Source organism: Tubulanus polymorphus, chromosome 7 (genome assembly GCF_964204645.1).
Source record: "Tubulanus polymorphus chromosome 7, tnTubPoly1.2, whole genome shotgun sequence".
Lineage (NCBI taxonomy): Eukaryota > Metazoa > Nemertea > Palaeonemertea > Tubulaniformes > Tubulanidae > Tubulanus > Tubulanus polymorphus.
In genome coordinates this window covers 15140713-15167556 of record NC_134031.1, presented here as the reverse complement: position 1 = coordinate 15167556, position 26844 = coordinate 15140713, and the positions used below count along the sequence as shown (strand labels likewise).

Below are 26844 nucleotides of genomic sequence, written 5' to 3'. Positions count from 1 at the left end.
CACGCCGCGTTCTACGCTCTACTGCTGCACTGGTGGTGGTGGTGCATTCACTTTTTTTTTGTTTTTGAAAGGTGACTTGGTGCTCGTGTGATCGGAAATCAATTTCTGAAATTATTAGAGAAAAGAATCGTCCGCCTACATCAATTATCAGTTTTTTTCTGGGTTCAAATTCGTGGAGTAAAAATCTTCTGAAGAGAATTGTGTGAAGCGCAGCGGAGGAAAATCATGGACGAATTTAGTTTTGGATATGTAACTTATAGAACTGTACGTAACTGTGGCTCGTAGGACCAGACGTGTCGAAATCAACTATTCATTAAAAGAGAAAGAAATTTTCTGATACGTATCTTTTAATTATTTCTATCGCGTGCATAATGTAGCGGTGTTTTTGAAACCAGAGCGCGACTGGCTGTCTGGACCTGCATAGCGGTTGCCTGGTTTTTAAAACGAATGTGAATGAAAACTGGGACACTTTTTAAACATTTTATATCTCTGACTGAAATCTAAAACTGCGGAATAGATCCCACCCATGGATTGTTTTAGTTTGAAGTGATTTTGACCACGATGAACTCTTGTGAGATCAGCTGTGACAGTTCCTATTGTCACGCTGTCTCTATAGTAATATGTATATATAATAATAATAATCACCAGGACACCTGTTCTACTATTCAATTGATACTTGACTGACATTATTTCAAGTTTTTAGCACTCGCTCGCTCGCCGAGCAAGAGCCGCGTTGTTGTCGTTAGAACCATTACGCTAGTTACATATCGTAAATGGCTACAAAACTAATAGAAATCAGCGAAAATAATTCCCCAATTTCAGGGCCCCACCAGCTAACTATTTATTGACTCTCCCCTATTGCGCGTACTCCTACTCGACCAGTTCTATTCTGCAACCGCTCTCCGAGGGTTCGAACCCATCCGAGTGGGTTCCTCAAGCGGAGGCATGATTTATAGCCACATTAAATTCCACCCATCGGTAGAGTGCAATATTATTATCTATCAGTCTATGGGGACTTATTTTTTCAGACATTCTGATCCACTGCACCGGTAAACCACCATGTCATCGGGTGCAATTATGATTCTCAATTTTTTTCGTCAGGGTTTAAAACCGACAAAATCCGTATGAAATATGGAAAAAATACTTGTGAGAGATATTTCGTAATAATTTAAAAAAAAGGATTGCATTGAATAGTTTTAGGGCGGTTAATCTGAAATGAACAATACATATTATTACAGGCTGACTCACAAACTGAGTACGAGGCGGGTAATTATTAACTTTATTGCTTTGCACTCTTTTCCATGTGAAAGGCAATAAAACAGAGGAATAGGAGATTTTTATTTTGTGCGTGTCAGTCAGTTGGTTAGTGAATCAGCTATAATTCCTTGGTGTGAATCTATTTTTTATCACCACAGTGAGAGAGAGTCGAACCAATGAAGAGTGAGAACAAGGGCGTTTTCATCCACGATACTCGCTTCAACACCGGCAGGGATAAAAGATAATTTGTTGAGATGACGAGCCATGAGATAGGTCTGTACCGTGGTCGTGAGGGCTGGCCTTCTAACGAGAATATTCCCGATAGAAACAGCGTTCAATATTTCGTTGTTTTGGTCCAAGTGTCGAATTTCACTATCTTTTCAACTGTACATATTTCAGTGATAGTAGGGAATTATATCTGGACAGAAGATTTTTTACGAACCCCAACCTTTTCAAACATAAGTTATTAACGCAAACCAAAGACAGAGCCGAACTTCGTAAACTGTGGTGAGATTTTTCACTTGATTCCCTAGAAACAGCTCGCATATACATGTAAATCAATATTTAATTAGGTATCTACCGACTGCACGTCAGATTTAATGTATCTATTTTATGTACTGTATCACTCAAATTGTCTTTGTATTAAGACCAAGAGTTTGTCGAATAAAGTAAAGTAAGTATAAATAAAGATACTTAGTACTGGTTGTTAGATGGACTCTCAAACGAAAGAGTCCATAGTTGTTCGAACATGTCTCACTGTGGATCGGCGTAAATACCCCAATACTAGAACTTACCCCCTCAACCTGGACCCTGCACATTCACAACCTGGAACCATTAACTCTCTCAACTCTCTCAGTTTGTAAGTGCACCATCGAGACATTCAATACTCCAAATAGTGTCAGGCCGCGCTTCACATTTGTATTCGTTTTCAGACCGGTACATGTATTTACTTGAAGCCATGAAAAATATTTTGAATTTGCCGATAAGATCAAAGGCCGAATATTTCCGACCACCCAGAAGCCCGAATTTTTAGCTCAGTCGGAGGAAAATGAAAACAATAAAGTGTGAAATCCAAAGAAAACCGGTCGGCCGGAAAAAGTGTCACCTCGTCACGACAACCGCCGCGCTGAACCTGGGCATCACCTTGTCACAACCGCCGCCCGGGTCCGGTCGTTACCTTGTCACGACAAAGGGACCGTACGTAGTCTAAATACAGAACAGTGGAGTTCTGCTCAATAAAACAGCACCCGTTCAACTTTCTCTCAGTCGCCGAGCCCGACGACACGAGACACGTGACAAGACACGAGACACGTGACGAGAGCTATGAAAATGAAGCAGGAAGTAGTGAAACTGCGCGCGCACCGCCGCCGGTGTGAGATTGGATCGTTCACGGTCACGTGTTGGATCCGGCTGTTCAACAAGTAGCACCCCAGATATTGAGTCTGTGCCTCCGAGGTGCTAACACATGGGATAGCCTGAGGCAAGCCAACCAAGCGTGTCACTACTAGGGGGAGTGATGGGTGTAAATCAATAATTACATTTTATTTCTAATTGCAATCTACTGAATGAAATCCGCCAAATTATTTTGAATTTGATCTCTTCTTGCAATCTTGATATTCTAAAAAATCCTACAATGAACTTGTATATGTATAATACACGACGTTTCGATCATACCCTAGAGATCATCGCCAGGGGCCGGTTCCATAGTCAAGACTCAAGACCAAAAGTGGTCTTAAACCTTAAGACTGGTCTTAAGTTGTTAGATTGGCTACAACTAAGTTTGTCTTAGGCCGGTCTTAAGTCTAAGCCCTGTCTATGGAACCGGCCCCAGGTGTTATCCTGACGATGATCTCTAGGGTGAGATCGAAACGTCGCGTACCCGTATTTCATTTTAGATTTTTTGAATAGATAAATTCTCGATTTAAAAACTATTTTAATTTGTACATAAGTGGGTTTTTATCTTATTACTTTATATATAATTCGTTATCGATTTTGTTATGTTTTTATTCTATAAATTTTTAGCGCTAAAAAATTTCGGTGCCGTGTGCGTTGGGCTTTAGTGTTGTTTTGTGAATATTTGTACATCAGTAAGTATAGTTTGCATGCCTCCATGTACCTGCAAACGGTGGTTAGAGTGTAAAAATAGATTCCCAAGTCGATAAATCGAAAGAAATTGTTCCTTCACGCATGCGTGGGTCCTTACAATCTCATCTCAAGTTGGTTGCATGAATCCTTTCAGATAACGCGCCCCGCGGTCGCGGCACCGAACTCTACATCCAATTTCGTCTCAGGCCACACAATCAGTTCAGTTCCTACGAGAGACGACAAATTTAACGACGTTTATCTGGGCCCGGATTCAAATTAAACACACGAGGTTCTCAACTGTGTTCGGTATGGTCACAGTACACAGCAGTCGACAGTGTCAGGAGCCAAGATCCAGTGGATTCTTTCATAAACACGTTTTGAATTCCTAGATCCTGCCGCGCGATCAATTGAAAACAAAATCAAGAAATCAATTTGGATAGTTTTAATTTTATTGGCCACAGCTGCACCGTGGGCGTACGGAGAGACGGGCGTTACACTAGCTAACCGCTGTGTTCTTATTGAACTGGAAAATTCCATTAATTAGAAAAATTGTTAGGTTTAAAAGTTTAAACGTCTGACCAAATGGGACCCGCGGTACAGCAGGAAACCACTGTACCCATTAACCCTACATTCCATCAACGCAGCACTAGAGGTGCGCGCGCATCATCGTGACCGCCGCAAAAATCGGTTATCCACAAATCAACGAAAATTACTGGGTGAACGCAAAAACGAAGAAAGAGACTGCCATGCCTGCCGCCGCCGCCGCTTACATCAAACAACCACCTTCAGCAAATAGAGAAAAAATGTTGCGGAATGTCAGTCAGTTGACTTGCCTTTCAGAAAAATGGGGGGTGCTATGTATGGTCGTGGCGGGTGCACGCAACGACCCCACCGCAGCCAGTGCACGTCATCTCGCTAGAAAAATAATAAATAATTGTTTGATACCGATTTATAAATGATGCATTACAACAGGATATGTGTGGGGTGACTAATGCGCGTTTAATGCGATATGCAAATGTGTATGAATAATTTAAGTGCATTAAATGCGGGATTCGAACCAGATTGGCATTTTCTAACTTCCTTCACGCGCGACTGCTTCGTCTCGGTTCGAATCCTATAATTATATGTTTTTTTTAAATATTGAGGTCTAGGGTCCCTGTTAGTATGATCCTCAAAACGATGGCGAGAACCAGGTTCGTGCCCGAGTGCTGTGTTTAGTATCCTCAAAATATTAACAAGAAACTGGTCCAAGCCAAAGTCCTCTGATCCTCGAACAATGAGTCCAAGTCCTAATTGTTGGTGTCCTCAAATTACACGAACTTATTCCAAGTCCACTGATGACACTCTCAAATAACTAGAACCAAGTCTAAGTCCTCTGTTAGTATGCTGAAAATACAGTAGAACTCCCTTAATTCATAGAACTATAACTTCCGTTATAGTTCTTTGCTTAATTCGGATCATCTGGGACTGGAAAATATTTGTCAGAAACACGAATTATGTGCTCTCATTTGTTTAAATAGGAATAACCTAGAGGAGACTGTAATTCTAGTCAGAAATAATCGAAAATTCGAATAAAACTGATCAGAATTAAACGAGTTATACTGTACTGACAAGAAAGAACCAAGTCTATGTCCTCCTGTTCGTATCCTCAAAATACTGACAAGAACCAAGTCCGAGTTGGTATCCTCGTAAATAACAACACTAAACTGACTCTTTTAACTTTAGAAAGATTAAGATGGTCATACTTTATTTCAGTAACAACATTATTACAAAGATTATTTTATCATCTTTTTAAATAATTTATCCTTTTAAATTTCAAGAGAGATTCACCATATTCTTATCATTGCATGACAGGTGATCAGTTTCACTATCTATGAAGTGCACATAATAATAATAATAATAATAATAGTAATAATGATAATAATAATAATAATAATAATAATAATAATAATAATAATCCCCATTATTTGCTTCTACCAGGAAGGTAAAATATTGCATTTGTTTTCAAAACGTTTGCAACAAAATATTTCATCCCCCTAAAACAATAAAGATATATCCATGATAACCTAATACTACAAAAAAATTATTGTTTTCAATTTAATTATTTTATATAATAATACAATGTAGGAAAGCGGTCTACATTTGGACTGACCCAGTTTCACACTGACTCACAACAAACATTGTCAACTTATTTTACATAATTCTAAATCAAACCATGTGATCGTGAAACTGCAGGCCGTCCTTTATAGCAACATTTTCATATACAAGCACATATAACATATTTTCTAAACATAAATTCATGAATTTGGAGGCAAATATCATCAGGGGCCGGGGTAGGGGGGGTTAACTTAGTCTGGATTAAATCTATCAATTACTAGAGCAACTACCACAGTAACTACTGAGAAGTGGCGCCTACTTTCACCATGGACTTAGAGTCCGGACTTAGAGTCCATGCTTTCACCAAGAGAATCCACTTTAAATTGCACAGTATCCCCTTACTCCCCTCCCCTTCTCAGAGTAGCTGTCTGCTCCACCCAAGCGACCCAATACACGATCCCAATACACCTCAGTAAATAAATACACAACACGTACATGTATATTTACAATGTGAGTAACACTGTACACTGTATATACACTGTACAACTTCTTTATCCAATATACACATACTTATACATATATATATGTACATCATAATTATCGCCAAACAGATATCAATTATCGCCTCACGGCCTCGAGCCCCCTTACTAGCCCCCTCTCACTTACTCTCACTACCTCTAGCCCCCCTCACCAGCCCCCTCTCACTACCTCTAGCCGCCCCCCCCCCTCACCAGCCCTTTCTCACTACCTCTAGCCGCCCCCCTCACCAGCCCCTTCTCACTACCTCTAGCCCCCTCACCAGCCCCTTCTCACTACATGGAGCCTTCTACACCAGTCCCTCTCCCTCACTGTACTAACTAGATAGGGATCATTCATTAATTACGTACGCATAAAATTTGAATTTTTCAACCCCCCTCCCCCTCTGTACGCAAAATCGGCCATTTTTTCGTATACATTAAGCATTACAGTACGCAATTGCAATTGCACTTACCCCTCCCCCTCCCCTAATGCGTACGTAATAAATGAATGACCCCATAGCCCGGTAGCATCATCAATGTTTACAATAAAACAGTGATTAATTAATGAACATGCATATTTTTATCACACAAAAGCAGTTTTTAGTATTTAATGCATTCACACACACACACAGTCATGGCACTACTACCGTTCATAATTAACATCATTACAAATAAATAAACTCACCCTTAAAATGTAACTTTTGGGTCTAAGCGCGGAGTGCCTAGTCAAACAGCAGGGTCTACCGGGTATATGGTGTGAATCAAAGCTGTTTGATTACATTCGAGTACAGTGAACCCCTCCAGAATTGAATAATGTCGGATGACAAAATAAAAAAAATGTATCGATTTGGACCATGTCGCAATGGCTTTGTGTATTTCAAGGATATAATAGTCTGGCGGGAAGCGATCAATAAGGGGAGAGGAGGGGGTTTAGGGAGGGGGTTCAATAAGTGGAGAAAGGGGGATCGATATAATGGTAAAACCAATGATTAAAATACACTCGTAAGAGTGAGAGAAAGAATGTCCGAGGGACCCGATATTTAGGTTCCGCATCCCTGAAAATGTACATACAAAATAATGTGAAAAAATGCTTTTGAATTCTATACACAATAATAAACTATAAATTCTAAGAACTCGTCGAAATTTGCAGAAACGAAAATAGGTAACAAAGATAGAAATTAGACTGAATTTTTATCTTACATAAGAGAACGCCTGATCTTCAATTTAATTGTCATAGCGTAAAAATGACCTTGACATTACATATAAAGTACGGATGCCCGCGGTTGTTTTTCACGCCAGTAGTGGGGGATATGTGCGAGAGTGTCAATAGGTGCTCGAACAGTTGGCGTTAGCGTAACACTGGTTGAAATCAACGAAAACAATGATCCGAGTATTCGAGGAATTTACAACAACACAATCTAAAGTACGTTTCGAAACCCGTTTCTATCGATGACAACTAGCGGTTTCTAACGACGACAACTAGCGGATCAAATTTCACGGAAATTGATCTCGATAAACCCCGACCACCGACCGCATCTCGACCTCTTCTCTTGACCCCGCGGTGACAATCAACTTTATTGTTGTAGGTGCAAAATAAAAAGGTAATTTCTTTTTGAGGACAAAATTTTGTTGCCAGAGGAAAGAGAGGTTTACACAGTGAATGTATCTAATTGAACCTGTTTGAATTGTAACAGCCTCCCCTTCACACTACCTCACAGGGAGGAGGGAGTGTAACAGCCTCCCCTTCACACTACACCGCAGGGAGGAGGGAGTGCAACACCCTACCCTTCACACTACACACAGGGAGGAGGGAGTGTAACGCCCTCCCCTTCACACTACACACAGGGAGGAGGGAGTGTAACACCTTCTCCTTCACACAACACCGGAGGGAGGATGGAGTGTAACTCCTTCCCCTTCACACTACACCGCAGGGAGGAGGGAGTGTAACACCTTCCCCTTCACACTACGCCGCAGGGAGGAGGGAGTGTAACGCCCTCCCCTTCACACTACACACAGGGAGGAGGGAGTGTAACAGCCTCCCCTTCACACTACACCGCAGGGATGATGGAGTGTAACACCCTTCACACTACACCGCAGGGAGGAGGGAGAGCAACAGCCTCCCCTTCACACTACATCGCAGGGAGGAGGGAGTGTAACGCCCTCCCCTTCACACTACACACAGGGAGGAGGGAGTGTAACGCCCTCCCCTTCACACTACACACAGGGAGGAGGGAGTGTAACTCCCTCACTTTCACACTACACACAGGGAGGAGGGAGTGTAACGCCCTCCCCTTCACACTACACACAGGGAGGAGGGAGTGTAACACCTTCCCCTTCACACTACACACAGGGAGGAGGGAGTGTAACTCCCTCACCTTCACACTACACACAGGGAGGAAGGAGTGCAACACCCTACCCTTCACACTACACACAGGGAGGAGGGAGTGTAACGCCCTCCCCTTCACACTACACACAGGGAGGAGGGAGTGTAACACCCTTCCCTTCACACTACACCGCAGGGAGGAGGGAGTGTAACACCCTCCCCTTCACACAACACCGCAGGGAGGGAGCAGGAAAAAGAAATTTACATAATGAAAACACGAATTAACTGAATGAAATTAATTCCTTCATTTTACACTCGTTGTAACTAAGTTAAACTAAAGAATATGTAATAAAGCAAGGTGACTTTCCCTCAGAGTATCAGTCACAAGCTTTAATTACAACAACACCTTAATGACGTGACTAATTAATACACCTGAGGTAATAACCACGGTAATTGTAAACTTTCATTTTCTGAGAATTCTCATGTGACAACAAGTACAAAATGGTGGCATAGAAACTGACCGACTCTCCTGATCTGACACCCTGGCCCTTCAGGCCGAACACTCACCCTCCAGGCCCGACACTCCGACCCTCCTGGTACTGACACTCTGACCATCCTGGTACTGACACTCTGACCATCCTGGCACTGACACTCTGACCATCCTGGCACTGACACTAAGACATTCATTCTGACAGGGTCAGTGAATAACGGCATCAACATGAGCTGGAACTATTCTAAATACTTTTATACTGATTACAGTATTAACTCCAGGCACAGTACTTACAGTGGATTCCCTCCCCCCCCCCCCCGCCCCGAGGTAAAATAATTCTGTCTTACCATTGAAAGGCACTGTACAACGTACACATATTACAAATACATATAAAGCACATCATGTTTTAGTTTATCAATATGTATACTGGCCGCCGCTTATAATGGACATGGGAAACATTTGAAAACAAAATCACCAAATATTCCCAATACAAACTACACCGCCCTCCCACCCCCAGAGAATCATCCCAACACAAACTACCCCCCCCCCCCTTAGAGAATGATCCTGCCCCTTGAGAAAGATTGAAGAAAAAAACAACCGATATCAAAATCACTTATCACAAAAATATTTATCACAATATACAATATTACTATAGATACCAACCATACACAGAGAACAGCTTAATATCAAACAAACTACGAAAAATACACTGAAATTTTGGGAATTTCCATCCGTTTAACTGGGCTGACCGTGTAAACTGCTGAACAGAAACATCTAAACCACGACCAGAAACTATTGTAAAATGTATCTTGATTGGTAACTATACATAAAAGCTAAAATAAACAACAATTGTATTTCAATACTAAGTTGGGTAGGTCTCTATTGGATAGGTCTCTAGGTAGGCAGGTCTCCGTAAGGTAATCCATTGGGTTAGGTCTCTGCGTAGGCATGTCTCTGGGTAGTTCATCGGGTTAGGTCTCTGCGTAGGTAGTCTCTATTAGATCAGGTCTGCGTTGTGCTCTGCCATGCTGCGGTGCGTGTATATTATTATGTTCACCATACCTGACTGACATACTTCAAACAGAGCAATAGAAAGAGAACGCACTCAGTGACTCTCGTTATGAAAAAAAAAAAAATACGCAGCAGCAGCATATACGCGCGGTACACAAAACCTCGGGAGCAGCGAGCAGCAGCGAGGTGAGAGGTGTCGATGACTGACTGACTTCTGTCAGCACAATCAACATTACTGAACTTACTATATCATCATATAGATATATAGATTCCCCTATAACTTACTCCCTCTCCTCACACCCCTCTCCTCCTTATTCCCACTCCTCACACCCCTCTCCTCCTTACTCCCTCTCCTCGCATCCCCTCTGCCTCCTCATTCCCCTCCCTTCTATTATTATCCATTATTTATAGACTAACACTGAATGTATTATTGACTTCAATTTTACGCATTAAAAACAAGAAACACTTTATAACAACTCAGAGTTACAGCCAAATTCAGGCCCGTACCCAGGGGGGTGCGAATGCACCTCACAACAAGATCCCCAGTTCAACTTTCCTTTGTCTGAGAAATTTTTCAATGACTTTGTTATATGAAATATTCTCTAACATTGGCTGGAAATGCATCTAAAACGCTTAGAATATTCAAAATTTTCTTGGGAGAGGACCCCAAACCCCTCGCAGGGAGCTTTGCACCAATAGCCCTCGCAATCACCAGCTCCACCATCAAATAAGTTCCACCTCATCTAAATTTGCACCCACCCAAAAGAGAGGAAAAATTGGTAAAAAATACTTAAGAAAAACATAACTCAAAAATCTCATGATTTATATCTCAATCTTTAAGGAAGCAGCTACTGTCCAGGTAGCACTGACCTTCAGTAGCACTGACCTTCAGTACAGAGCCCTAGCACTGACCCTCAGTACAGACCTCTAACACTTTCCCCAGTGAAAAATAAAAAATATAAACCCATTAAAACCACACAAATATCAGTACATACATACACACATACATCTACTGTGTATTTTAGAATATTCATAATTTGGTCAGATGAAACCTGATAATAGCCTAGAGATACTACCTGAAGTTTCAACTCTTCCTCGTTGCTATAAGAGTTCAAGTTATTGGACAATTTCAGATAGAAGCGCCCCCTACACGTAGCGACTACGCGCGCGCCCTCCCGCCCCCTATTAGCGGGGTTTATAAAGAGGTTTAATGGAGTTGAAGTTGGCGGCGTTCGAATCGATCCAGTGACACGCGTGCGGTGCCAACTGCTGTACGATCTGCAACAACGCGATGCACCCGTCCTCGGCGCGGTGCGCGGCCAACGGATACCGTCCGAACATACGTTTATAGATCTCCGTTAAACTGTACGAAACGTTACCGGGACGCGGTACGACTAGCACCGGTATATTGTTGAAACGACTGCTCAGCAGTTTTCCACTCAAATGATCGCGTTTTAAATTCTTGCACCGATTGGAATGTTGTCGTTGTTTACCGTTGTTATGGTGATCACAGGTCATTGTCGTCGCCGTAGCCGTATTGTTTTCTCTGCGTCCGCAGTTCGCCGAATCGTCTTTGACAGCGGCGGCGCCGTCGGGCGACGTCGACGAGCCGCGCTCGACGACGGTCAGGTCGTCGGTGTGAGATGAGACCGGCGACGCGCTACCGGACCGCGCGCACTCGTCGGCTGCGGTCGTGAAGTCCTCCTCGAGCGCCTCGCGGAAGAATTCCTCGTTGAAGTAATCCTGCCAGTAGAGTATCGTCGTGTGCGAGTGTAAATTATTCACCGGCGACGACGACGACTGTTTCTTCGTCGTCGTCGTCGTTCCGCCGTCGTTGTTGGAATTGTCGACTCGTTGTCGCGGAGACGACTCGTCGACCGACGACGACTCGTCGACCGATTTATCGCTGTCGACCGGCGGCGACTCGCTCGACTCGCGGTCGCCGGCCGGTTTGTTTTGATTTCGTAGTTTCTTATCGAACAGCCGACGTTTCGTGACGACCGAGTCGGTGATTTCTCCGAGACATTCCTGTATTATCACCGATTTTCGTTTCAACGGTTTAACGCTGCTGGTTTTGGTGGCGCCAATTTTAACGCCGCCAGCGTCCGACGAGTCAGGCGGAGTTTTCGCGCCGGTCCCCGTCGTCGACCGCGGGAACAGCTCTTTAATCAGGTGTTTCTCTCTGTCGGGGCTGTCCACGTCGCTCGGCGTCGAGTTGCTCTTCGGACTTTTCGAATTCACGATGACGACATGCGACGTCAAACTGCTTCGATTGTTCAGTTTTTTGTTACGTTGACAGAGAATGGCGCCATTCAGAGATTTATCGTCGATCGCTAAAAGATCCGATTTGAATCGTTCGACGTTTGTGTTGTTATTGGTGATGTCGTGCGGCGCGCGGTCCATCGCGCTGTCGACGCTGCGCATCAGTTTCAGAGTGTCCGCGCACATCAGATTTGGCAGATTCAAACCGCCGTGTTTCATCGATTCCGTTTTCAGCAACGGGAATTCGAAATTGTCGCCGTTGTGCGCCAACAAACAAACCGGCTGCTGCAGTCTCCGTAGAAACAATGACACCATATCGGTCATGTCTTTATCGAACGCGGATTGAGTTCCTAATGAATCATTGTATAATCCTGAAATTAGAAATATATACGAAAAATTATTTGAGGAAAAACTCTATGAAAAATCATTTGAGGAAAAATTGTGCGTTCACACATTTGTGAAATTCAGACAATTGTGGGGTTCAGGCAATTGTGGGTTTAGACAATTATTGGATTCAGGCAATTGTAGGATTTAGAAAATTGTGGTGTTCAGACAATTGTGGGTTCAGACAATTGTATGATTCAGACAATTGTGGGTTCAGACAATTGTGGGATTTAGACAATTCTGGGGTTTAGAAAATTCTGGGGTTCAGACAATTCTGGGTCCAGGCAATTGTAGGATTTAGACAATTCCGGGTCCAGGCAATTGTAGGATTTAGACAATTGTGGTGTTCAGACAATTGTGGTGTTCAGACAATTGTAGGATTTAGACAATTCTGGGGTTCAGACAATGGGATTCAGACAATTGTCAAGTTCAGACAATCGTTAGGTTCAGATAATTGTCGGGTTCAGATAAGTGCCAGTCTATTAATCTAATGCAGCACACTGTGTATGATGTACTCTACGATTAGCCATAAATGTAGCTTGAATTTACACCGATGACCTCATAGACCTGCAGGCAGCGCACTCCCGAGCCGAGTGAGACTCACTCATAAATATGGCTGCAACTGCTCTTAAATCAACCAGACATTGAGCCAGGCTGACGGGAGGACGGGCGGGTGGCTGGGTGGTTGGAGGTGTGATCTATGATATAGCGCAGTTCAGTGCAATAACCATGCTTCTACCCCTCTCCTGAGTACCAGCACGAGTGAATGAGTGGAATGAGGGTTTATTGCGAGGAGTACGAGAAAAAGTGCGAGTGAATGAGTGAGTGGAATGAAGGTTCACGCGAGGAGTACCAGTGCGAGTGGAGCAAGTGGAATGAGGGTTTATGCGAGCAGTACCAGTACGAGTGGAATGAGTGGAATGAGGGTTCATGCGAGGAGTACCAGCACGAGTGAAGTAGAGAGAGAGAGAGTGAAGGGTTAATGCACCCGTTGTAAACTGCTATTACTATGATCTACGACTCTCTCTCTGCCGATTACATCATCGCAATAAAGTTGCGCACTTTTTTTTATAAATGCATCTTATTTTATCGAGGTCTGAATTGCTATGTACCGAGAATGAGCTGCGTTAATGTTAGAGGGGTCACACGGAGAAGAGGGAGGTCACGTGGGAAGGAGGGGGTCACATGGGAAGGGAGGTCACATGGGAAGGACGGGGAGCATGTGAGGAGGGGAGCGAGGTCACGAGGGGAGGAGGGAGATCACATGGGGAGGGAGGGGAAAGAAGGGAAAGAAACACTCTCGAGTCTATTATGACCCGTTTCGATCACACTTCTCCGAAATTATCTGCTTCACTTTTCCTTGATCTTTGATAAAATAAAAATTTATCACTTTTCCCAGAACGAAGCGTGACATTCATAAAACACAATATTCAAGCGATTACCGTTTTATTACGACTTGCACCGAGGTCATTTGCATATTAAAAACCGCTCATTTGCATATCTAGGAGTTATTAACATATTTTTGGAACGATTACAACATCGTCATTGCGATATATCTGATCCAGTTCTAAAGTTCCACAATTCCACATTATTTCCACAATTTCAATAGCCTTAAAATGGTTGAAAGAACTGTCAGTTTTTTGTCAATTGTCAATTTCTAACTGGACAACTGTGAGACCAGAGTCTTAATTCTGGGTCATGTAAATATATTTTTTTATATAACAGGGGTCAATAACATGCTTAAATGTTAGATATGTTGATGGCTGTATAAACCGTTATAAGGGTAGGGCAGGCAGAGACAGAGAGAAGTGTTCTCAGATATCATAACCGATAAAAATACTGTTGGATAATCAGTCAAGTGCACCATGTGACCCGCTCATAAAACTCTCTCCGCTCTCTCTCGCTCGCTGTATCTAATACCCTACCACTGCTGCCATCTACTGACTAACTGATCAACTAAATGTTAGTTTCATTTTCATGCGAAAAAAATGTGGCGATGAATTTCGTGATAAGCGATCAGAAACACAGTGTCGAATAGTGTCTCTTCCCTGCAGGTGTCTCTCCTCACTTGCAGGTGTCTCTCCTACCCTGCAGGTGTACCTCAAATGCACTCTGATACTACAGTAACACTTCAGATACATTCTGATACTATAGTAACACTTCAGATACATTCTGATACCACAGTTACACCTCAGATGCACTCTGATACCACAGTTACACCTCAGATACACTCAGATAACGTAGTATTTCCTCAGATGCACTCTGATACCGCAGTTACACCTCAGATGCATCCTAATACCACAGTTACACCTCAGATGCACTCTGATGCTACAGTAACACCTCAGATACATTCTGATGCTACAGTAACACCTCAAATACAATCTGATACCGTAGTATTACCTCAGATGCACTCTGATACTGCAGTTACACCTCAGATGCATCTTAATACCACAGTTACACCTCAGATGCACTCTGATGCTACAGTAAAACCTCAGATACATTCTGATGCTACAGTAACACATCAAATACAATCTGATACCGTAGTATTACCTCAGATGCACTCTGATACCGCAGTTACACCTCAGATGCATCCTAATACCACAGTTACACCTCAGATGCATTCTGATACCGTAGTTACACCTTTAGATAGACTCTGATACCACAGTTACACCTCAAATACAATCTGATACCACAGTTACACCTCAGATGCATTCTGATACCGTAGTATTACCTCAGATGCACTCTGATACCAGTTACACCTCAAATGCATTCTAATACCACAGTTACACCTCAAATACAATCTGATACCACAGTTACACCTCAAATACACTCTGATACCACAGTTACACCTCAAATGCATTCTGATACCACAGTTACACCTCAAATACAATCTGATACCACAGTTACACCTCAAATGCATTCTAATACCACAGTTACACCTCAAATGCACTCTGATACCACAGTTACACCTCAAATACAATCTGATACCATAGTTACACCTCAAATACACTCTGATACCACAGTTACACCTCAAATGCACTCTGATACCACAGTTACACCTCAAATGCATTCTAATACCACAGTTACACCTCAAATACACTCTGATACCACAGTTACACCTCAAATGCATTCTGATACCACAGTTACACCTCAAATACACTCTGATACCACAGTTACACCTCAAATGCATTCTGATACCACAGTTACACCTCAAATGCACTCTGATACCACAGTTACACCTCAAATACACTTTGATACCACAGTTACACCTCAAATGCATTCTGATACCACAGTTACACCTCAAATACAATCTGATACCACAGTTACACCTCAAATACACTCTGATACCACAGTTACACCTCAAATGCACTCTGACACCACAGTTACACCTCAAATGCACTCTGATACCACAGTTACACCTCAAATACAATCTGATACCACAGTTACACCTCAAATACACTCTGATACCACAGTTACACCTCAAATGCACTCTGATACCACAGTTACACCTCAAATACACTCTGATACCGCAGTTACACCTCAGATACACTCTGATACCGCAGTTACACCTCAGATACACTCTGATACCGCAGTTACACCTCAAATACACTCTGATACCACAGTTACACCTCAAATACACTCTGATGCTACAGTAACACCTCAAATACACTCTGATACCACAGTTACACCTCAAATACAATCTGATACCACAGTTACACCTCAAATACACTCTGATGCTACAGTAACACCTCAAATACACTCTGATGCCACAGTTACACCTCAAATACACTCTGATACCACAGTTACACCTCAAATACACTCTGATACCACAGTTACACCTCAAATACACTCTGATGCCACAGTAACACCCCAAATACACTCTGATACCACAGTTACACCTCAAATACACTCTGATACCACAGTTACACCTCAAATACACTCTGATACCACAGTTACACCTCAAATACACTCTGATGCCACAGTAACACCTCAAATACACTCTGATGCCACAGTTACACCTCAAATACACTCTGATACCACAGTTACACCTCAAATACACTCTGATGCTACAGTTACACCTCAAATACACTCTGATACCACAGTTACACCTCAAATACACTCTGATACCACAGTTACACCTCAGGTACATTCTGATGCTACAGTTACACCTCAAATACACTCTGATACCGTAGTATTACCTCAGATGCATTCTGATACCAAAGTAACACCTCAGATGCACTCAAGGGGCACTTGTTAAAACAAACTCCCCGCTGACTGTCAGTGTAAATAGAACCGAGTTCACCTGTCACTTAGATAACTCAATAGAATGGTATTCACAACACTCTCCGGATAGACGGGACGCGCCCCTCACCATGAACAGCTAATAAACACACATTTTACACTGGCCTTAGTGACAAATATGCGATAGTAACATAATACAGGCGACTATAAGAATGCGAGCGCGACACAAAAGCAAATTGTACGGATATAAATTGATTTTTTGTAAAAGACCGATTAAGTCGTATTGATGATGTGTACGTCATGCTAAGCGCAATTTTTCATTGATTTTGTCACATGTGGCGCTCGTATTGAAATTATATTGCGATATTTGTTACGCGGGAATTCAGACCCCCACTGTTCGACGAGAAAGAAATGGAGAGAGAGAGGTTTGGTAAAAATAACTCGCGGTTCAATATTTTATCCAATAGCGTCGCACGACGCGGCGCTATATATCGCAGTTTATTCTAAATACTTTTAATAATAATGTCGAAACCCCGATAATTCGCCTAGTCAGACACGTATTTTTAAAATTCCGTTAAACACCGCGGTTTCTCATTGTTACAACGGGTGAATGTTTATTAGTAAAAGTGAGAGAGTGCACACACGCGGCAGCAGTCCCCCCACTCTCTCCCTCTCACTCCCCCTCTCTTCACCTGTACCACGAAAAAAAGAAAAAACCGAAGATTTACGAAACGCGCAGTATTTTAGAACGGGGTGTAAATTCTGCGTATAACAGACACGCGATGGCTTCATCGTAAAACGGAAGCGAAAATAAATAAAACAGGGGCGCAACGGAGCGGCGGACTCCTTCCGGGAACGAACACGACGCCGGGTGCGGTGGACTGGTTGATGGATCCACGCGGCTATCGTCGGATGTAACATCTAACTATCTGTATTCATTCTTGTCGAAACAACAATTGACGTGAAATACTCTAACTCAGAGAATACAGTTCGACGAAACATGAATTCGTAAAAATTTTGTTTCCAGTTTTAAATGTTAAACAACTAGAACGAGGAAAAGCCTCGAATGAATGCCCCGCCCCCTGGCCTGAAATTCCCTGCCTGACACGTGAAGTTACAGGGATTGCAATGAATGCATTGGAAATATCGAGTCCGCAATCATTTCTATAAGAATGATATTGGACAAAGGTTGAGCATGCGTATTTATGTCAGATTACCGTACGATGATGGGAACGGACTATAATGCGACTGAGCGTATTCAATTGGTGTTTCCCCGTACTAACTGAGATTTTAAAAAAAAGAAGCAGGCCGTATTCCGTTGTACGCCCCACAGAAACGCTGCATTTTAGCGGGCGTTTCTGTGGCCAGAAAGGAGCTGTTGGCGGCCCTGCGAGTTTGAAACAAAAATCGGAGGACAATATTGCTGCCGCTCGGCTGTTAAACCACTTTTTGCATGTGTTCCCCTTGGAGACGGAAATATGAATCAAATTAACCCCATTTTCACTAGGGTTCTGCATTAAGTGATGCCCTATACGCGTGTACGAAGTTTAGAAAATTGGTCAACAGTTTCCCCTGGTCGTCTTATTTTGAATCGACCCAATTTATTAGTGAGTTTGAAAAAATTTGTTTGCCAACTAGCCTCTAGACTCTCTAGATCTTTTTCTCATGTCGCCTCCTGGTGGCCATTATTATTTGAATCGACCCAATTTTTTACAGAGTTTGAAAAAATAATTGAGAACTGCAGCCTCTAGAGTGTTTACATCTTTTTTTCATGTCACCTTCTAGTGGTCATAATTTGAATCGCATCGACCCAACTTTAGAAAGAGTTCTGCCCTGAGTGGTGCCCTACTTCTGTACCAAGTTTGAAAATCATTGGCCCTCGGGCTGTTAACGTCACTTGTGGCAGCAGCCTATTCTGATGGGGGAAAATCTATATGCGCCCTCTCAACTTAAGTTCTGTCAGGGGGGCATAAAAATGAATGAAGTGTAGCAGAATAGAAAGGAGAGAGAAGAGAGAGAGAGAGGGAGAGAAGAGAAAGTCAGTCAGGGTTGGATCCATCAGGGGTGACTTCCAATATCAAAACAAAATGTCCTCTAGGAAAAGTGTCCTTTTGTATAAAAATCTATGGTTTCTTTGCTCGTCCACTCCCTCTCACCTCTCTCTCTTACCTGTCAGTCTCACTCACCCTTTCACCCCCTTGAGACATGTCACAGTATACAGAAGCAATAATCAATTAGTACACATCGTATAGAGCTCTCGGCAACACGACACACACACACACAACGTTATTGTTATTGATTGAAAACTGTTCAATATTGAACTCTTACAAAACCCGTCATCATCGATAATAAGTAATAAGGAGTACTGGATGAAGGGTGGGGAGAGGGGAGTACTGAATGGAGGGGAGGGAGGAGAGGGAGTACTGAATGAAGTATGGGGAGAGGGGAGGGCTGAATGGAGAGGAGGGGGAGGAGTGTGCTTAATGAAGGATCGGGAGAGGGGAGTGCTGAATGGAGGGGAGGGGGAGAGGAGTGCTAAATGAAGGATCGGGAGAGGGGAGTGCTGAATGGAGGGGAAAGGGGAGATGGGTATCCTGAAAGAAGGGGAGGGAGATAGGAGTGTGCTGAATGGTGGTGGGGAGGGGGAGTACTGAATGAAAGGGAGAGAGGAGAGGGGAGTACTGAATATGGGGGAAAGGGGAGATGGGTATCCTGAAAGAAGGGGAGGGAGATAGGAGTGTGCTGAATGGTGGTGGGGAAGGGGAGTAATGAATGGAAGGGAGAGAGGAGAGGGGAGTGCTGAATGGAGGGGAAAGGGGAGATGGGTATCCTGAAAGAAGGGGAGGGAGAGAGGAGTGTGATGAATAGTGGGTGGGGAGGGGAGTACTGAATGGAGGGGAAAGGGGAGATGGGTATCCTGAAAGAAGGGGAGGGAGAGAGGAGTGTGATGAATAGTGGGTGGGGAGGGGAGTACTAAATGGAGGGGAAAGGGGAGATGGGTATCCTGAAAGAAGGGGAGGGAGATAGGAGTGTGCTGAATGGTGGTGGGGAAGGGGAGTAATGAATGGAAGGGAGAGAGGAGAGGGGAGTACTGAATGGAGGGGAAAGGGGAGATGGGTATCCTGAAAGAAGGGGAGGGAGATAGTAGTGTGCTGAATGGTGGTGGGGAGGGGAGTACTGAATGGAGGGGAGGAAGAGGGGAGTACTGATTAGAGGGGATGAGTGAGGGAAAGAAGGCGAGATGTGTTGTCTTTGTTTCTCTCATCATATGAATTCAATTCAACACTTATGTTTTCATTATTTTTCTATCTTTTTTTTCACAGTCGTTCACAGATTCTAATGGACCGAAACATGTTCAAATAATAGAACAATTTAACTTTTATCTCTAAAGCCTAATGTACGACGACGACCGATGCAATCATTATCAACGTGTAAAACTTATAGATTCACACAGAACAGGCCGGCGTTCATACTGTGTAGAGAATACCCTTATTGTATCCGATGTATTGTTGTAAGAATGTTACAGATTTTCTCGATTGCAATATTTTATATAAAACGTGTTTGATATCGGGTGCAGTTTGTTATAACAACCTCCGAGCAGACCGCGTGCATTCTCAACAAACCAGAATCAAAACAATTACTCAGTTTTTACGAAAAAGGGGAACAAAATATGTCAGCAGCACCAGACCAGCACCAGCACCAGCACCAGCACCAGTACGAGCACTAGCACCAGTACGAGAACTAGCACCAGCACCAGTACGAGCACTAGCACCAGCACCAATACTGACACACTTATTAATCCAACTTCGAATCAATCATTTCATCAATTCATTCAATTTTCTAAATATCATGACATATCGATATAAAAAAAACCATTTCTGATTTCGTATTGTGGCGTATCGTCGCGTATCGGCAATAAAACTGCCCTCACTTGCCCCCCGCCTACTGTTCCTAATAGTACACGTATGGATATATGTAATTATCGCGTATCTAACAACGATTAATTAATTGTTGCGTTGCCCGGTAACGGTTCCGCCCCTCTCTAAATCATTGACACATTTAATCACATGACCCGTGAGAGTAGTGATATAATAAGGAATTCATTGATAGATTTATTGATTAGTCACGAGTGCAGATATGAAAGGGTTAAACTAAATTACGGCCTAGACTTATGGTCGTAAATCTAAGCCTCAACTAGCCACTGGGTTTAAATAAGGTCCAGCCAGAGGTCAGTGTTGGTCAAAAGTAGGTTCAAGTGATATAACTGAGCTGTAGGGGGTATAATCAGGAGCTAGGGGGTAAACTCAGGAACTAGGGGGTATAACCACGAGCTGTAGGGGGTATACTCAGGAGCTAGGGGTGAACTCAGGAACTAGGGGGTATAACCACGAGCTGTAGGGGGTATACTCAGGAGCTAGGGGGTAAACTCAGGAACTAGGGAATATAACCACGAGCTGTAGGGGGTATAATCAGGAGCTAGGGGGTAAACTCAGGAACTAGGGGGTATAACCACGAGCTGTAGGGGGTATACTCAGGAGCTAGGGGGTAAACTCAGGAACTAGGGAGTATAACCACGAGCTATAGGGGGTAAACTCAGGAACTAGGGGGTATAACCACGAGCTGTAGGGGGTATAATCAGGAGCTAGGGGGTAAACTCAGGAACTAGGGGGTATAACCACGAGCTATAGGGGGTATACTCAGGAGCTAGGGGGTAAACTCAGGAACTAGGGGGTATAACCACGAGCTATAGGGGGTATACTCAGGAGCTAGGGGGTAAACTCAGGAACTAGGGAGTATAACCACGAGCTGTAGGGGGTATAATCAGGAGCTGTAGGGGGAAAACTCAGGAAGTTGGGAGTATAACCACGAGCTGTAGGGGGTAAACTCAGGAACTAGGGGGTATAACCACGAGCTATAGGGGGTATACTCAGGAGCTAGGGGGTAAACTCAGGAACTAGGGGGTATAACCACGAGCTATAGGGGGTATACTCAGGAGCTAGGGGGTAAACTCAGGAACTAGGGGGTATAACCACAAGCTATAGGGGGTATACTCAGGAGCTAGGGGGTAAACTCAGGAACTAGGGGGTATAACCACGAGCTGTAGGGGGTATAACCATGAGCTGTAGGGGGAAAACTCAGGAAGTTGGGAGTATAACCACGAGCTGTAGGGGGTAAACTCAGGAACTAGGGGGTATAACCACGAGCTATAGGGGGTATACTCAGGAGCTAGGGGGTAAACTCAGGAACTAGGGGGTATAACCACGAGCTATAGGGGGTATACTCAGGAGCTAGGGGGTAAACTCAGGAACTAGGGGGAATAACCACGAGCTGTAGGGGGTATAACCATGAGCTGTAGGGGGAAAACTCAGGAAGTTGGGAGTATAACCACGAGCTGTAGGGGGTAAACTCAGGAACTAGGGGGTATAACCACGAGCTATAGGGGGTATACTCAGGAGCTAGGGGGTAAACTCAGGAACTAGGGGGTATAACCACGAGCTATAGGGGGTATACTCAGGAGCTAGGGGGTAAACTCAGGAATTAGGGAGTATAACCACGAGCTGTAGGGGGTATAATCAGGAGCTAGCGGGTAAACTCAGGAAGTAGGGAGTATTGCCATGAGCTATAGGGGGTATAACTTCATGCTGGTGTTAATCTATATTATAGGAGTGGTATATATTCTATTTATATGTATTAATATCATTTTATTGTTTCACGCTGCACATGATTTTATAGGACGTCAACGACATTAAAAATCATGTGGAATATTTACACTGACAAATAAAACCATAACTTATATTTTATGATCATGCGCTGTTATGTACGGGGTATACACGGTACTGTACGGAGAGCAGGTTTCTCAGAGTGCAGTAAGGGCACTCACTAACAGCTAGAGGGAGAGAGAGGGGGGAGGGGAGAGATTATGTTTCAGATATCAGACAGTATCCTGTTGGTTAATTAGGGCATTGATTTCAGATATTACACTATGATATATTGATGTTATGTATTATTACTTTAGCGAAGATTATTAGAGGATGGTAAAAGGAGTTTCCAAGTGAAGGAGTGGTGAAGTGAGGGGACGTTGATGAGGTGAGGGGCTGGTGAAGTGAGGGGTTGATGAGGTAAGGGGCTGGCGAGGTAAAGGGTGTTTCCAAGTGAGGGGGCTGGTAAAGTGAGGGGTTGAGGTGAAGAGCTGGTATGAGGGGTTGATGAGGTGGGGTGGGGGTGAGGGGCTGGTGAGGTAAAGGGATTTTCCAAGTGAGGGGTTAATGAGGCGAGGTTATTTTTCAAACTCAGTGCCCATAGTAACCAATTGGGCCATTGACCTAGCTTGTTTATTTCAGGTGACTAGCTCAGGCTAATCAGAAGCCAGGGTTAATGACCACGTGCTAACCCTAGGTGGGGCTATTTGTTTATACCAGGCGACATTGTGCAGGCTGAATCCAGTGACTTCGGGCAGGTCAAATCCAGGGACTCTGAGCTGGCTGAATATAGCGATATCAGGCAGGCTAAATCCAAAGATTCAGGGCAGGCTGCATCCAAAGACTCCGGGTAGGCTGAATCTAGCGTTTACGAGCCGGCTGAATCCAGCGATTACGAGCAAGTTGAATCCAGCGATTCCGAGCAAGGTGAATCCAGCGATTCCGAGCAAGGTGAATCCAGGGACTCCGGGCAGGCTAAATCCAGCGATCCCGAGCTGGTCGAATCCACACATCTCCCCGTATAGCCGTTTATACAGTTCAGTATAGTTTTAATGGTTCGCAATAATGTGTTTTTACGAGGCAATAAAAACCCGGTGAAGTTCGAGAATGCATTCAGTAAGATAAGAGATTTATTTCTACGTATGTGACCTCCTAGTGTGACCTCCGAGTCCTCTTAGTCGCTTATTTCTCGAAGTCCTTTAGTCGTGACTAATAATACAACCTCGATTTAGAAGTTACAATCCAAGATTTCGTACGAGAATGAAATTCAAAAAATATTTACACCCTACGAATGTGCGCGTTAAGAATAACGACATTTCGCTCGACTGATTTATTTTTGAAGTTTTTCTTCGGTTTAACAATTTCCAGTCTCGCTCAGGTGGTTTTGATCGTCGTCGTCCTCGGCAGGTTTCAGTCGGTCAAAAGCAACCGGAAACTGAATATTATCCAATATTTTCTACTTGAACTTTCCGATCAACAGGGCACAGTGGAAATGAATAAATAATATTTATAGTAATGAACGTATTTTATACGGATTTCTGTGTGCCAGTGGGCGCACACGTGTACGCACACGCCTGGAGACAGTTTAAATGCAGTTGATGATTTGAAACAGCTTGTTGACTGCTGAAGTTGTAAGCACCACAATTGTTCAAATGTCACTTGATTTAATGCGTATTGATATTTATTGTTTATGAAATTAGTGAACACCTGCTGTTGGACATGTAGTTTTCAACCAGGATAGTTCCTGGACAGTTCAATAGAACCCGGTTTTAGGACTGTGGAATTGGATCCAGAACTGTGGAACTGGGTCCAGAACTGTGGAACTGATTTCAGAACTGTGGAAATGAGTTCAGAACTGTGGAAATGAGTTCAGAACTGTGGAACTGGATTCAGAACTGTGGAACTCAGTTCAGAACTGTGGCATTGAATCCAGAACTGTGGAACTGGATACAGACCTGTGGAATTGGATCCAGAACTGTGGAACTGGATACAGACCTGTGGAACTGGATACAGACCTGTGGAACTGGAATCAGAACTGTGTAACTGATATTGATATAAGTAGTTTAGGGGTTAAACCTACCAGTCAGTTCCATTAAATCCAGAACTGTGGAACTGGATCCAGACCTGTAGAACTGGATACAGACCTATGGAACTGGATACAGACCTATGGAACTGGATACAGACCCGTGGAACTGGAATCAGAACTGTGTAACTGATATTGATATAAGTAGTTTAAGAGTTAAACCTACCAGTCAGTTCCATAGCTTTAGGAGTGATCATTTTTTTCGGATCGACGCATACGGTCAGTTTGTTGAGTATCCGTGGAAACACTTTGAATTTATACGCGTTGACGAGTTCGTCTCGATGAACGGCGACGAACGTCAGTTCGGTGATCTTCGGACGTTCTCCGATTCCGGCGAGTCCGGTCGCTTCCAGGTCGAGAAATACGTAAGTCATCACTCGATCGACCTCATCCTCTCGCTCCCGCTGCTGCTGCTGCTGGTCACTGGATGCTGTCGGATGCTCCGTAGATGTCATAGTTTTATCTGAGCGTGTGTTAACCTGATAATGTACAACAATATTATACGGATTCATAAAGAGAAATCACATCAAGTGTTACATAGGGAGGGGTGACAGGGGAAGGGGGAAGTGACAGGGGAGAGGGTAGTGACAGGAAAGGGAAATGACAGGGGAGAAGTGACAGGGGCTAGTGACAGGGGAAGCAGTGACAGGGGCTACTGGCAGGGGGAGCAGTGACAGGGGTTAGTGACAGGGGCTAGTGGCAGGGGGAGCAGTGACAGGGGTTAGTGACAGGGGCTAGTGGCAGGGGAGCAGTGACAGGGGTTAGTGACAGGGGGAGCAGTGACAAGGGCTAGTGGCAGGGGGAGGGGGTCTTGCCTAGGAGCAGGTGGAACTTAAGTTCCTGGCTGGGAGCAGGGGGGTCTGGTATAGTCGAGCCAGCTGCAGGCCTCGCACATACATAGCGAGATAGCGAGGGTATACTGTATATAGCTGTTTTATGTACAGTTATATGTTATTCACCTAGATGTTGCACAGAGTTGAGCCTGTTTTATGATCTAACGCGCAGAATATCGGCATTCACAACACTCCAGTCGGGGTAATAAACCAAGCTGTCGTGAATTGCTTTTCTTGGTAGCAGGCATCAACTACCAAGGTCTATATAGACTAAACGCAAAACCAGATCAAAATAAGGTCATCGCAGAATCAGATGATGTACTTCAGCACCCAAGTTTTACGCAGGTCTTGAAACTGGTCTTAAGTTGATAGATTGGCTATAGAACCAAAATGCACTTAGACTGGTTTCAAGTTATTAGATTGATTATAGAACCAAAATGAGCTTGTTCAGTCTTAGTTGTTAGGTTGGTTACAGAACAATGATGAGCTTGGACTAGTCTTAAGATGTTAGGTTGATTATAGAACAAACATGAGCTTGGACTGGTCTTAAGTTGTTCGATTGGCTATAGAAACAAAATGAACTTAGACTGGTCAGAACCAAAATGAGCTTAGACTGGTTTAAAGTCGAGTGTCATTAAGTTAGAGTAATTTAGAACCATATCGTCAAGTAACCGGCACCCAAAACACCTGAGAGTTCCATCTTACAATGGATCCTGTTTGAGATGAGAACAATGGATTTCCAAATAAAAAAAAAGAAATAAAACTTAGCACAATAAAGGTATGATGCCGCCGCATTAGAGAGAGATAGAGCAGTAATCACTAAAATTAGGTCCTCCCTTTCGAGGATTTCTTCGTCCGTCGGTCTGGCAGACCTGCATTGTTCCTCAGGTTGTCATGGTTTTTATCGATTTATCGCCAGTGATGATAAAATTACAAATATCGACCCCTGACAGCGTAGACAGGATGCCACTATAGAATATTATATATATATATATATATATATATATATATATATATATATATATATATATATATATATATATATATATATATATATATATAATATTATATATATAAGCATCCTAAACTTCTGTCCACTAAGAAGGAAAGATTTAATCACAGGGCATGTTTTCGAGAGACCGAGGCCACCTCCTGATGGTTCTACAGCGACGCCTCAAGTGGTCTTAAATCCTACGACTGCTCATCACGAGTCGTGTTTGATTGACTGAAGAAACGTAACGGGCTTAGACCGGTCTTAAACGTAAGCCCCGACTGCGCAACCGGCTCCGGAGTATTCGGCGCTTGAACTTCGAGCGCGCGCGTATAAACAACAACCCGGGGATCAGAACCGAATTACATAATATTGAATAGGATAAAAAAGGCTTAAGATGTATTCAGCGCGTTAAGCCACGGCGACTGTACGAGAGCCCGTCTACCCTGACTGAGCCGACATTAATATATAGATCATACTCAAATCCATAAAACACAGTTATTTGTTTAGCGAAGTTTGCGTAAATGTCTCGCATCCCGGTCGACCGACCCGACGTGGGTCCGTACAGA

General features: G+C 43.5%; 1 protein-coding gene across 2 annotated transcripts in view; it reads right to left on the bottom strand.

Moving 5' to 3' along the window:
• Positions 1 to 10134: 10134 nt before the first annotated feature.
• LOC141908606 (uncharacterized) overlaps positions 10135 to 26844 on the bottom strand; it is a 30318-nt gene continuing 13608 nt past the window's right edge. For both annotated transcript variants that reach the window (XM_074798708.1, XM_074798707.1), the window contains exons 2-3: positions 24618 to 24930; positions 10135 to 12414 (exon numbers count right to left, since the gene is read on the bottom strand). In XM_074798708.1, coding sequence (XP_074654809.1) covers positions 10967 to 12414; positions 24618 to 24906 — 1737 coding nt within the window. In that variant the 5' untranslated portion in view covers positions 24907 to 24930 and the 3' untranslated portion in view covers positions 10135 to 10966. The remainder of the gene's footprint in view (positions 12415 to 24617; positions 24931 to 26844) is intronic.